General features: G+C 40.2%; 1 protein-coding gene across 3 annotated transcripts in view; it reads left to right on the top strand.

Annotated features, from left to right (window-relative positions):
- Positions 1 to 12,929, top strand: part of lars2 (leucyl-tRNA synthetase 2, mitochondrial) — a 108,424-nt gene that overhangs the window by 44,584 nt on the left and 50,911 nt on the right. For all 3 annotated transcript variants that reach the window (XR_009827757.1, XM_062063068.1, XM_062063069.1), the window contains exons 8-12: positions 1,268 to 1,375; positions 7,177 to 7,336; positions 9,891 to 9,995; positions 10,283 to 10,398; positions 10,485 to 10,768. Coding sequence is in view for 2 of the 3 variants with exons in the window: in XM_062063068.1 (XP_061919052.1) it covers positions 1,268 to 1,375; positions 7,177 to 7,336; positions 9,891 to 9,995; positions 10,283 to 10,398; positions 10,485 to 10,768 (773 nt within the window). In the remaining variant the exon portion in view is untranslated. The remainder of the gene's footprint in view (positions 1 to 1,267; positions 1,376 to 7,176; positions 7,337 to 9,890; positions 9,996 to 10,282; positions 10,399 to 10,484; positions 10,769 to 12,929) is intronic.

Consider the following 12,929-nt stretch of genomic DNA (forward strand, 5'->3'; position numbering starts at 1 on the left):
GAATTGATTATAAGCAAAGAAATCAAACAAAGCACTAATATGATTAAGTATAAGAGACTGTTCAAACTAAATGTCCACAAAGTACAAAGAAGAACAATTATCTTATACATCTTAAACCTTTTAAAAAAAAAGAGAGAGACAATGATTATTTATGTATTTAATATTTGTTTACTTACTTATAGTATCTCTATTTATTATTTCTTTATTCATTGTTCTGTTACAGGCTCCACCACCCCCTGCAACCCAGAGAGGGACAAGTGGTTGAAAATGAATGAATGTTCTATTTTGTTTATTGCTATTATTACTACTAATGTTCTTATTATTTAATGGTTTGGATAGGCTCCAGCCTCCTTGCAACCTCGAGAGGGACGAGTGGTAGAAATAGATGGATGGATGGTTTATTTATTAAATTATTATTTATATTTTATTGTTATATATACTTTTAAAATATATATATATATTTTTTTTACCAAATTAAAAATATATACAAATATTTTAAAGTGGCCCACGTAACCTTTGAATTTTCAGAAAATTCACACATCGACGTCCCACTGGGGTGAGTTTTTCCTTGCCCGTATGTGGGCTCTGTACCGAGGATGTCGTTGTGGCTTGTGCAGCCCTTTGAGACACTTGTGATTTAGGGCTATATAAATAAACATTGATTGAATGATTGAATGTAGTTAAGCAGCCTTTTCGTCTTCAATATTTGCATGTCTGTGGCGTTTGCCATCTAACTACTGAGTGTATTGGTACAAAATTAACCTGGTTCTTAGTTCCAACAGGTGAAAACATTTTTGTTTTTTAATTTCTCTGAGACTCACACACAATAGTGCTACAATGTTGGAGACAGTCTTTTATGTTTACAGTTCTGTGGCAAATTATGTATTGTTTTAGTGAGGAAAGTAATTGTTTGTTTGTGTCATTTTTGGTGATATTTGCTCCTTCTCTCTTCTGTCATGCAAGTGATAGCTATAGTCGCTGTGTGTTTTGGACCAGCTTGTAGAGTGTTTCTGTGTAATAGATTTATGACATATCGCAAAGAAAATTGAGAAGTATAAGAACAGCTGCGACTCTGGTTGATAAGCATAGCCTCCATTTAGCCATGCAGAATAACTATGTGTTTGATGGCTTGTATTTCACAAGCCAAAGTCAGTTAATGTGAAGGAGAGTAAAGGTTTTTCAGGTTTTTCAAAGTCATTGTGACCAAATCTCTCTTGAACACAAACTTCCATCTAATTAAGTGTTTTTGTTTTTTCGGCCCCTCCAGCCTCTCCTGGACGCCTTGTCTGACCTTCCAGAGTGGTACGGGGTCAAAGCCATGCAGGCAAACTGGATTGGAGAATGTTCCGGTTGCTATTTTGATTTCAAACTCAAGGTGGGTCTGAGCTTGTTATTTATTCATTCATCATTCTTGCTTTCTTTGGAACTCTTGACCTTCTTTTACTAAGGGCTTCTCTGCGGCCCCCTCCCCTCCTCAGCCTTAGTGATGAAACACAGTGCCCCTCCTCAGCCACTGTGTTTCATCTCTTTCTACCCTTGGATTGTGTGTTGCCTCGATCAAAGTATTTCTATCCAGTTTACAAAAGAACTGTGTGTAAGTACCACATGTTTGCTGGAGTTTGAGTTTTCAATCAGATTAAACAGAAACAGGAGCCTTAATGATCGCATAACAATCCCTTTTGTAATATTTTCAAGCAGAAAGTGTGCTCTTGCCTTCTTTCATTCCTTCCCCAAAACAGTCAAGCTGTCTTAAATCAGTCCTAAACGATGGATGTTAGATTTAATTGAATAATAGCTTGTCTTGCTATGCTACCATAATTGTGTTGTGATGGGAACTCTAAACTGACTAATTGGTTGAAGCTTGGCATTAGCATATTATATATATTTATATATATATATATATTAGGGCTGTTAATCTTTGGGTGTCCCACGATTCGATTCAATATCGATTCTTGGGGTCACGATTCGATTCAAAATCGATTTTTTTCGATTCAACAGGATTCTCGATTCAAAAACGATATTTTACCGATTCAAAACGATTCTCTATTCATTCAATACATAGGATTTCAGCAGGATCTACCCCAGTCCGCTGACATGCAAGCAGAGTAGTAGATTTTTGTAAAAAAGCTTTTATAATTGTAAAGGACAATGTTTTTTATCAACTGATTGCAATAATGTAAATTTTTTTTAACTATTAAATGAACCAAAAATATGACTTATTTTATCTTTGTGAAAATATTGGACACAGTGTGTTGTCAAGCTTATGAGATGCGATGCAAGTGTAAGCCACTCTGACACTATTGTTCTTTTTTAAAAATTTTTTATAAATGTCTAATGATAATGTCAATGAGGGATTTTTAATCACTGCTATGTTGAAATTGTAACTAATATTGATACTGTTGTTGATAATATTCATTTTTGTTTCACTACTTTTGGTTTGTTCTGTGTCGTGTTTGTGTCTCCTCTCAATTGCTCTGTTTATTGCAGTTCTGAGTGTTGCTGGGTCGGGTTTAGTTTTGGAATTGGATTGCATTGTTATGGTATTGCTGCATATTGTTTTGTTGGATTGATTAATTAAAAAAAAAAATCGATTTTTTAAAAATGAGAATCGATTCTGAATCGCACAACGTGAGAATCGCGATTCGAATCGATGTTTTCCCACACCCCTAATATATATATATATATATATATATATACCGGTATATATAACGGCGTGGCGAAGTTGATAGAGTGGCTGTGCCAGCAATCGGAGTGTTGCTGGTTACTGGGGTTCAATTCCCACCTTCTACCTTCCTAGTCACGTCCGTTGTGTCCTTGGGCAAGACACTTCACCCTTTGCCTCTGATGGCTGCTGGTTAGCGCCTTGCATGGCAGCTCCCGCCATCAGTGTGTGAATGTGTGTGTGAATGGGTGAATGTGGAAATACTGTCAAAGCGCTTTGAGTACCTTGAAGGTAGAAAAGCGCTATACAAGTATAACCCATTTATTATTTTATTTATATATATGTTAGATACTAATTAGCTTAGATCAGGGGTCTCAAACATGCGGCCCGCTGGCCAATTGCGGCCCGCAAGACGTTATTTTGCGGCCCCCACCTTAATATGAACGTTTAATGTTAGTGCGGCCCGCGAGTTTTATATGAATGGCGCTTGACAGCGCTATGTGCGGAGCTGAATCATTCTTGCCAACCCTCCCGATTTTGTCTACAATATTGAGAGCACGAGGGCGGGCCGTGATGGTATGCCTTTAACGTCCGCTTTTTCTCCATACAAATAATGTGCCTTCACAGTCACATGTTGTATGCGGCTTCAACGGACACACGTAAGTGACTGCAAAGCATACTTAGTCAACAGCCATACATGTCACACTGAGGGTGGCCGTATAAAAAAACTTTATCAATGTTACAAATATGCGCCACAATGTGAACCCACACCAAAAAAGAATGACACACATTTTGGGAGAACATCCTCACCGTAACACAACATAAACACAACAGAACAAATACCCAGAATCCCTTGTAGCCCTAACTTTTCCGGGCTACAAGGAATCTACCAATCATGGTGTGGTATATGGCTCTCAAGGGCCGAACATTGACGTCACTTGCGTGATGCAAGCAGAGAAACGTTTTGCTGCTTTTCCACGAGACCTGCACGCGCTCTACCTCCCTCCCTCACTCCCTCCCTCACTCGCTCGCTCTCTCGCGCTCTCTCTCGCTCTCTCTCGCTCTCTGTCACTGTGTGTGTCTTTGTCGCTCCCGCCGGTCCGGGCGGGGGAGACGAGCGGTCCGCTAGCTTCCGAAGGACCGAGCGACAATACAAAACTGTGGCGCACTGGACCCCAGCGCTGATACTCCGACAGAAAGTCGCTGGGCGAATTGGACGTGTAACACGTTAGTCGTGATTGTGCTACCGTAACTGTAAACTCCACAGCGAGCCCCCCGCACTCTCCCTTTGGCTCCAGACAGAGACGATTTTTGTTATTTGGGTCCAAAATACCCCTGCGTTAGTGGAAAAGCGGCAAATGAGTGAAAGCGTGAGTGAAAGCGACATAAACGTTGCCATGGAGACGAGGGTTGTCTTACGTACCGGGCTGCAGTCACACCGCGACACCTGTCCGTCAGTAATAAAGTCCCTGATAACCTGGACCAATTCAAACCGTTATTTGTTTGTTTTATTGTTTCATTTGCATTGCCTCACACGATGAACACTACATATATTTTTATATGACGCCATATAACACTCCGGGAGCCGTCACTTTTTCCCGGTACTTTCCGCCGACCGCCGTGTTGCTGTCGGGAGGAAAAACGGAACGACACACATTGCGGAAATAACATTATTCTCCGTGCGTCGGTTAAATACAAATATATTCCACAACCCCAAACATGTCTTTTTCAAAGCCTGCAGTGAAGATAAAGGTTAGTGATGAGCAAAGACAATTCCAGGAAAAGTGGGAGATGCAATATTTCTTTGTTGAGCACAGGGGCACCCCGACATGTCTTATTTGCACAGAGAAAGTTGCAGTGCACAAGAAATACAATTTAAAACGTCATTATACCACTAGACATGCTGAGGAGTATGCAAAATACCAGGGAGATGAAAGAGTGAACCGGGTTGCACATTATGTGTATGTGTATACATTGTTGCTGACTGGAGAAATCGATTTATTATTGTTAGAATAAAATAAAAATAGAATACAAAGTACTTTATTGATCCCTGGGGGAAATTCAGCACCACAGTTCGCTCACAATAGACAAGAATAATAATAAATAATATAATATATATAATATATTATATATATATATATATATATATATATATATATATATATATATATATATAATATATAAATAATATAAATATATTCTACATATACTACATTTAAGTGCAGTCAAGAAGGAACATATGCATTATACAGTCTGATGGCTGTCGGTATATAGGAACTCCTGTGTCGTTCCGTGTTGCATTTTGGGAGTCTGAGCCTTCCACTGAACGTGCTCATTCTCTCCGCAAGGTCCGAGTGTAGTGGGTGGGAGGTGTTGTCCATAATGGCTAGGACAGGGGTCGGCAACCCGCGGCTCCGGAGCCGCATGCGGCTCTTTGACCACTCTGATGCGGCTCAGCCGCATACTTGCCGACCCCCCCGATTTTACCAGGAGACTTATGGATCTCAGTGCCTCTCCTAGATAACTCCCAGGGCAAATATAATCCTATTTTCACTGTAATTACTAAATTAAGGGCGTGCCCTAATTGCACTGCAGTAATTGTCCTCTATAGCATTTACAAACAGCGTGCCAGCCCGGCCACATGTTGTATGTAGCTTTTACTTGCACACGTAGGAGACAGCAAAGCATACTTACTCATCAGCCACACAGCTTACACTGACGGTAGCCGTACCGTATAAAACAACTTTAACACTGTTACGTTACAAATATGCGCCACACTGTGAACCCACACCAAAAAAGAATGAAAAACACATTTCTGGAGGACATCCCACTGTAACACAACATAAACACAACACAACCAATACACAGAATCCCATGCAGTCCTAACTCTTCCGGTCTAGATTATACACCCCCGCTACCACAAACCCCCCCCCCCCCCCCCCTCAACCCCCCCCACCCCTCCCCCCTCCGTGCGTCGGTTGAGCGTGTGTCTGAGACCCCTGGTTAACATAGCACAAAGCAATTAAAGCTTTATATGCGGTGTTTTTCATTTTAAATTACTTTTTTTTTTGTGGCTCCCATTATTTTCTTTAATTTGTGAAACTTGCCAAAATGGCTCTTTGAGTGGTAAAGGTTGCCGACCCCTGGGCTAGGAGTTTTGCTAGACTTCTCCTCTCTTGTTATTACTTATGACTGATTTATTTACTTAATTCTCATTTTGTTCATTTATATTTTGATTTTATTTTGTGTTGAAAATAAAAATAAAGACATTTAAAAATATTTTTTTTAAGAAATCTTTTCTTGCGGCCCAGCCTCACCCAGACTCTGCATCTTGTGTTTCCCAGGCAAATTGAGTTTGAGACCCCTGGCTTAGATGATCCAGTGATTTAAACTAACTTTCAGATAATAATATTATATAAAAACAATAAAATAGTATTTAGTACAAACAACTACAGCAGTTTTATGAAGTAATGTAATAATAATGTACAGCAATTACCTTGGAGAGTGGACTCTCCTTCAAACACACCAACAGCTTTTCCATATTTTCATAGATAAATGTCCACCGTTAAGTTATTTTATCATTCTTGGCTGGCATTAGGCTCATTTGGCTTCTGTATGGCGCAGACTAGCAGTGATATGCTTGAATTGCTTCACCATCATAGCCAAGAGACAGATTTTCTCTCAATTCACTCTTCATTTAGGGCACTCTGAAGTTGAGATGATACCACTGTACTTCCTTATTATTTAATTTATTTAATGAAAGTAACTTAATAAATAATAATAAAAGGAAATGTTTATTTTACATTTAATTTGCATGTTTTTCATTCTCTAAGTACCAGTGTGGTTACCTTTTTTAAAGTACCGATTTGGTAGTGGTACGGGTATGATACCCGTACCTAGTTGTCACGGCAGGTCGTAATGGTATTTTTTTAATATGGAACATTTGTCTAGCACATTTAATAATAATCTCATAGTATTGGTAATCCAACTTTTACATAAAAGTATAAACATGTGTAAAAGATATATTAAGAATGATTTATCAGTAATAAAAATGGAGAGGTGGTCCGATATGAGTTTTGCTTTTTCTACTCCTGTTCAGACATTGAATCGTGCAAATGTAATCATGTGATTTTCCTTATCTAACTTGTTAACAAGTCCTAAACAATCAAACCATAACATACTATTTTAATGTGAAAATTATATTTATTGGATAGTTACCTGCCAGTAATCCTTTCAAACAAAATTATGCCAGCTGTTTACACTAAAGCTAAGCCATTTTATGTTTTGGATTTTGTTCCCTTTTCTATACCGTGTGCAACACACTTCCCATGTGTTTTTAAAAACAAAACTTTAAAAATGTAATTGACACTAACAGTAAGGGGAAAAAATAGTGAATTTAGACAATATTGGACATTTGGTATTATTGTCCTACTACTTCACGCCATTTATTTACTAAATTTGATTGTTCACACAGATGCTGAAATTCTCTAATGATCTGGTCCCTCATCTCTTAGGTGAGTGGGAAAGAGACAGGGGAGATTCTGTCAGCCTACAGCTCCTCTCCAGAAGCGGTGTTTGGTGCAGCGTACCTTGCCATCCTGCCCTCCCACAGACTCTTGCATGGGAGCAGTTCAGTCCGCTCTGAGCTAGAGAAAGCTTTCCAGCCAGGCAGAGGTGTGCAGCAATTCAAACTCAACCAAACTTTTTTTTAGGTTTTTGCCTCATGTAAATGTGTATTATTTTTGCATCTGGTGTGCTGAATTTTTCAGCAACATATTATAAATAGATTACATTTTTTTCTAAACTGATAATGTACACTGCTTAACACTTAACATTTATTAGACCTACACTTTGTAAGGTGTATACCACAGTGCTCCAGAATTAACAGCCTGGGTAATTAGCAAAACAATTGTTGTACTTTTTACAATGTACTGTTTTACAAAAACTACAATATACAGTAGGTTATATATACTACCGGTATGTATACAGTACGGTGGTACCTCAACTTACGACCTTAATTGGTTCCACGACTGAGCTTGTAACTCAAAACACTCAAATCAGCCCTGCCCATTAAAATAAATTGAAATCAGAAACACTTTAATTTTAACATGTAACTTGCCTTTTAAAAAGAAAAACGTTTTAGATAAAAAAAATATTGTATGAAAAACAATACACTAAAATGTACTACAAACAACTACAATCATTTTAGGAAATAATGTAATTTGGGATGGGTACGAAGGTCCTGAGTAGTCCTGGGTTCAATCCCGGGCTCGGGATCTTTCTGTGTGGAGTTTGCATGTTCTCCCCATGACTGCGTGGGTTCCCTCTGGGTACTCCGGCTTCCTCCCACTTCCAAAAACATGCACCTGGGGATAGGTTGATTGGCAACACTAAAATTGGCCCTAGTGTGTGAATGTGAGTGTGAATGTTGTCTGTCTATCTGTGTTGGCCCTGTGATGAGGTGGCGACTTGTCCAGGGTGTACCCCGCCTTCCGCCCAATTGTAGCTGAGATAGGCTCCAGCACCCCCCGCGACCCCAAAGGGAATAAGCGGTAGAAAATGGATGGATGGATGGATGGGATGGGTACAGTTCATATTTGAACCGAAACGGTACCAATTCCCATTACCTGGGAATTGATACCGGTACTCCACAGTACCAATATCCGGTAATGTTGTGCGTGTTAATAAATCTTCCATCCATCCATCCATTTTCTACCGCTTATTCCTTTCGGGGTCACGGGGGGCGCTGGAGCCTATCTCAGCTACAATCGGGCGGTCACACTCGCATTTACACACTAGGGCCAATTTAGTGTTGCCAATCAACCTATCCCCAGGTGCATGTCTTTGGAGGAAGGAGGAAGCCGGAGTACCTGGAGGGAACCCACGCAGTCACGGGGAGAACATGCAAACTCCACACAGAAAGATCCCGAGGCCGGTATTGAACTCACGACTACTCAGGACCTTCGTATTGTGAGGCAGACGCACTAACCCTTCTGCCACCGTGCTGCCCGTTAATAAATCTTGTTTTTGATAATATAATAAATGATTTTGTTGCAACATTTAAAAATGAGCTGATTATGATAACTTCTTTCCAATTGTTATATGTTGTTTTATTATCACATTTCTGAGTCTCATTAGAAAGTATGACATTAGGTTTCAATTACAGTTGCAAGTCCGAGATGTTGGACGGCAGTAGTGTATAGTTTATGGAGTGTTTTTTAGTTTTTGGTGCCCACTATAAAGTGCTAGCTGTTTGATTGTAGCATGTATCTTGGTTGTAACTTTTAATGACTAATTTGAAAGTGTTAAAATTGCCATGTAAAATAGCTAATGGTAATAGGTAGCATGTCAATAGCAGAGCCAATGTATATTAGCATCAAGCTGGCATATTTATAGAAAAGTGGGGCATTACTTTACCTACATTGGACCCTTTTTTGAATAAATTTTGCTCTCAGTGCATCTGGAGTGATCGCCAAGTACAGAAGGGCGAAGAGCTCAGTCGGCCACCAGGTGTGACGTCATGCCTAACCCAGGTACCGTAACATGGCACCATTGGATTTTACGTGAATCGGTGCCCAGTAGGATCAGCGGGATTAGCTAGGTGCCAAAAAAGTACCAGATTCGGCACCCATCCCTAATTGTAATGATATTATTCAACATTTACCTTGGCAAACAGACTTTTGTAGGTGTCCCCCACAGGCTGCTCCTCCGTCATGTAACAATAGGAATTGTTATTGTTCGTTATGTTGTACACGGATGTCTTTGAGTGACAGACTGGAGGTCAGGGTTGACAGCAAGCATTGTCTGTGTAACAAGGGCCAATGCTCGATTGTCCAGTTCGTAGAGCCAGGTGACAGAACGAACTGACACGTGTCAAACACAGCATCAGTAGCTTCTCCATATTGTCGTAGATAAATGTCTGCTGTTTGGACATTCGTAGCTGCATGCTGTGGATGCTGGCTCCAGCTTTGTGTGATGCAGACTCTTATCCAGTCTTTTAAATGTATAATCGATTAGAACACTCTAAATTATGCCAGAAATCATCAGGATTCTTCAGAATGTCAGGGGTATGAAAATTTTAAACAACTAACTGTACTGTATTCTATAGTTAGTATTTACTTGGATGTAAACCTGTATGTTAACTGGGATTCCCGTAAGATTATCTTGGGAGTAAAAGTGTTGATGAGCCATCAGGGGAAAACACAGCATTTTTTGTTTCGATCTACAGACTCGCTGACAGTAGTCACCGCTGTCAACCTGTTCACCGGCCTGGAGGTTCCTCTAGTTATATCTCACAAGGAGGCCTTTGATGGATATCTAGACACCGTTGTTGGTAAGTATATTTAATTGTGGATTAACCAAAAACGACAAACATATTCTTTCCCACTTTCCCCCTCTGTTAATGAAACGTTGGCTTGTTTGTCTCACAGTGAGCAATGATAGACTCTAAGGGATTGCTAACAATTAGTTGCGTCACAGCAAAGACTTAACACGAAGCACAGAGCTTGTCAGGCATCCTCAAGAGCACTGTGCAGTGCGTGCATGCGTGTGTGTATGTGCGTGTGTGTGTGCCTTGAGTGTTTTTTATGTTTTATGTTCATGCTGTACTTGTGCTACCAGGCACACCAGACTCCAGTGACGAGCATCTGTCTGTGGCAAAGTCGTTAAAATTAAGGTGGACCAGAGTTCTGCAAAACCATGAAGATGGAACACAAACTCTAATGAACTCTGATCAGGTGAAAGCAACCACAGAGAATACTTCAGAATCCTATTTAACTGTACACCAAGTTTTAGCTTTCATATTTTTTTACATTTATTACAGTTCTCTGGACTGACCAGGCAGCAGGCGTTTGACTTCATTACCCAAAAAGCCAGAGAGCTGAAGGTGGGTGGCCACCTGACAAGTCCAAAACTTAGAGATTGGCTGATATCAAGGCAGCGTTACTGGGGCACGCCCATTCCTGTGGTGCATTGTGGGTCCTGTGGTCCAGTTGCTGTCCCTGAGGAGGACTTACCAGTGACCCTGCCAGAGCTGCCGGCTCTCACAGGAAAGGGGGCATCACCTTTGGCTGCCGCCCATGATTGGGTCAGTTGCAAATGTCCGAGGTGAGATCATTTTAGCCATTTATATACTCACTGTGGTAAAGTCTTGCTGGATGATGGTTTAAATTTCGAGGCATAATTTTTGGGTGTTGGATTTTCCTGTGTAAGTCTTGCAGTTTTAGAAACATACTTAGTTTTGTTTCTCACCGTTGCACACGCACGAACGCACATAGGAACACACTAATGATATGATGATGGCTTGGTTATTTATATGAAAAAAATGTAACAGCCTGGTCTACTTGTCAGCTGTAACCCATTAGCTGAGCTCAACAAAAATATGTTAACGTAATGTGTTTTAGTGCAACACAGAGGTCACAAGTTCTATCTAGCTGCAAGCCAGACACTCCAAAATTGCTGCAAATTATAATGAAGTGAGGGGGTTCTTTTTGCAAGGACAGCGAATTGTTCAAATTCATGTAAATAACTAAACTTTTTTAAAACACATTTATTTACCCATCGGGATCAATTATAATTGATTTTTTTTTTTTTTTTTTTTTTTCATAAAGAAATACAATCATGTGTGCTTACGGACTGTATGCCTGCAGACTGCATTGATCTATATTGATATATAATGTATATGTTGTGTTTTTTATGTTGATTTAATAAATTTAAAAAAAATATATATATATATATTTTTTAATTTCTTCGTGGCCCGGTACCAATCGGTCCCCGGCTGCGGCCCGGTGGTTGGGGACCACTGGTGTAAAGGATATTTCATATTCCTAGGAAGCTCACCTTGTATTTGAGATTATTTTGGGGTTAGGCGAAATAAGTGCTCAACTTCAGCCTAAACCCTTTTGGTCTGTAACATTGTCAATTTATAAATGTACAACTGTTTGTTTATGTAAAACTGTTTGTTTATTTTGTTGACCACTGACCGAAGAAATAATCCATACTTGACATCCGTTGCTTTCGGTCTCCCCTAGAGGGGGGGGGTTACCCACATATGCGGTCCTCTCCATGGTTTCTCATAGTCATTCACCGACGTCCCACTGGGGTGAGTTTTTCCTTGCCCGTATGTGGGCTCTGTACCGAGGATGTCGTTGTGGCTTGTACAGCCCTTTGAGACACTTGTGATTTAGGGCTATATAAATAAACATTGATTGATTGATACTTTAGAGCAATGTTCACAGACTATCATTTGGCTTGTTAGCTTTCCGTCGCAGGCGAGCGATGATGGTTGAGGGAAGAGTTGTTGGATGTTGGATGCTGGAAAATGTCAGATGCATTGCAACAGTCTGCCTTAATGCATTGTTGCAGCTTGATGATTTTTGTGCTCGTCATGCAACGCGCGTTGCGGACGAGAACCCCTCGAGCACAGCGAGATGTGAGGCTGAATAGAGAGGGCCAGACGCATGCGGGTGTGTTCAAGGGTTAAAATGCGTGTCTGTTGGTGGGTTTGTTGTTCACATTCATAAAAAAAAATTCTAATATTTTTGCGATGAACCGGTAGGGTCCCAAAGATAGACTGGTCGATCGCGATCGACGGGTTGGCGACCCCTGCCATATACTATATTAATTTACTGTAATATCTGGGCTATAGAGCACACCTAATTATAAGCTGCAACCACCTGATTTTTGGATAACAATTATTTTGTATGTATATATATATTGGCCGCAGGTGTACACATTGAAACATGAAATATTTACACTGGCACATGTGTTAATTCACAAATATAACAAAAGACAGTGCCTTTAATGTGGCAGACAGTAACCTACCAGTATTGTTATTGAGCGCAGTCTTTGTCCTCCTCCTTCTCCTGTGTGTTAAAACTGCTTAAGTCAGGGGGTTTTTACGCCTTTCTGGGCCGTTAGTGGTGGTGGATTTCGGTTCCCTGCAGCGGCGGCTTCCGTTTTCGATGCCAAATAGATCGTCTTCGGTTTTGGGTCTGTGTTGTGTCTCCTTCAAGATAAAGGTGGACAGTTTCATTAGTCTGATGTGACGAGGGAAAATTTATTGGCGGCATGTGAAGCTTGTGAACCCAGAAAAATCCATTAACAGGGATGGAACGATGAAGGGTCTTAATAACAGCTATAAAACTCTCGACGGTTAGTAATACTTTTTAAAATGAAAATTACAGAAAAACTGTGACTAATAGACACACTTTTGATAAACTCACAGAAGGACAGGCAGTAGCTTAAATATGAATAGAAGAGACATTAA

This window comes from Entelurus aequoreus, linkage group LG11 (genome assembly GCF_033978785.1).
Source record: "Entelurus aequoreus isolate RoL-2023_Sb linkage group LG11, RoL_Eaeq_v1.1, whole genome shotgun sequence".
NCBI lineage: Eukaryota > Metazoa > Chordata > Actinopteri > Syngnathiformes > Syngnathidae > Entelurus > Entelurus aequoreus.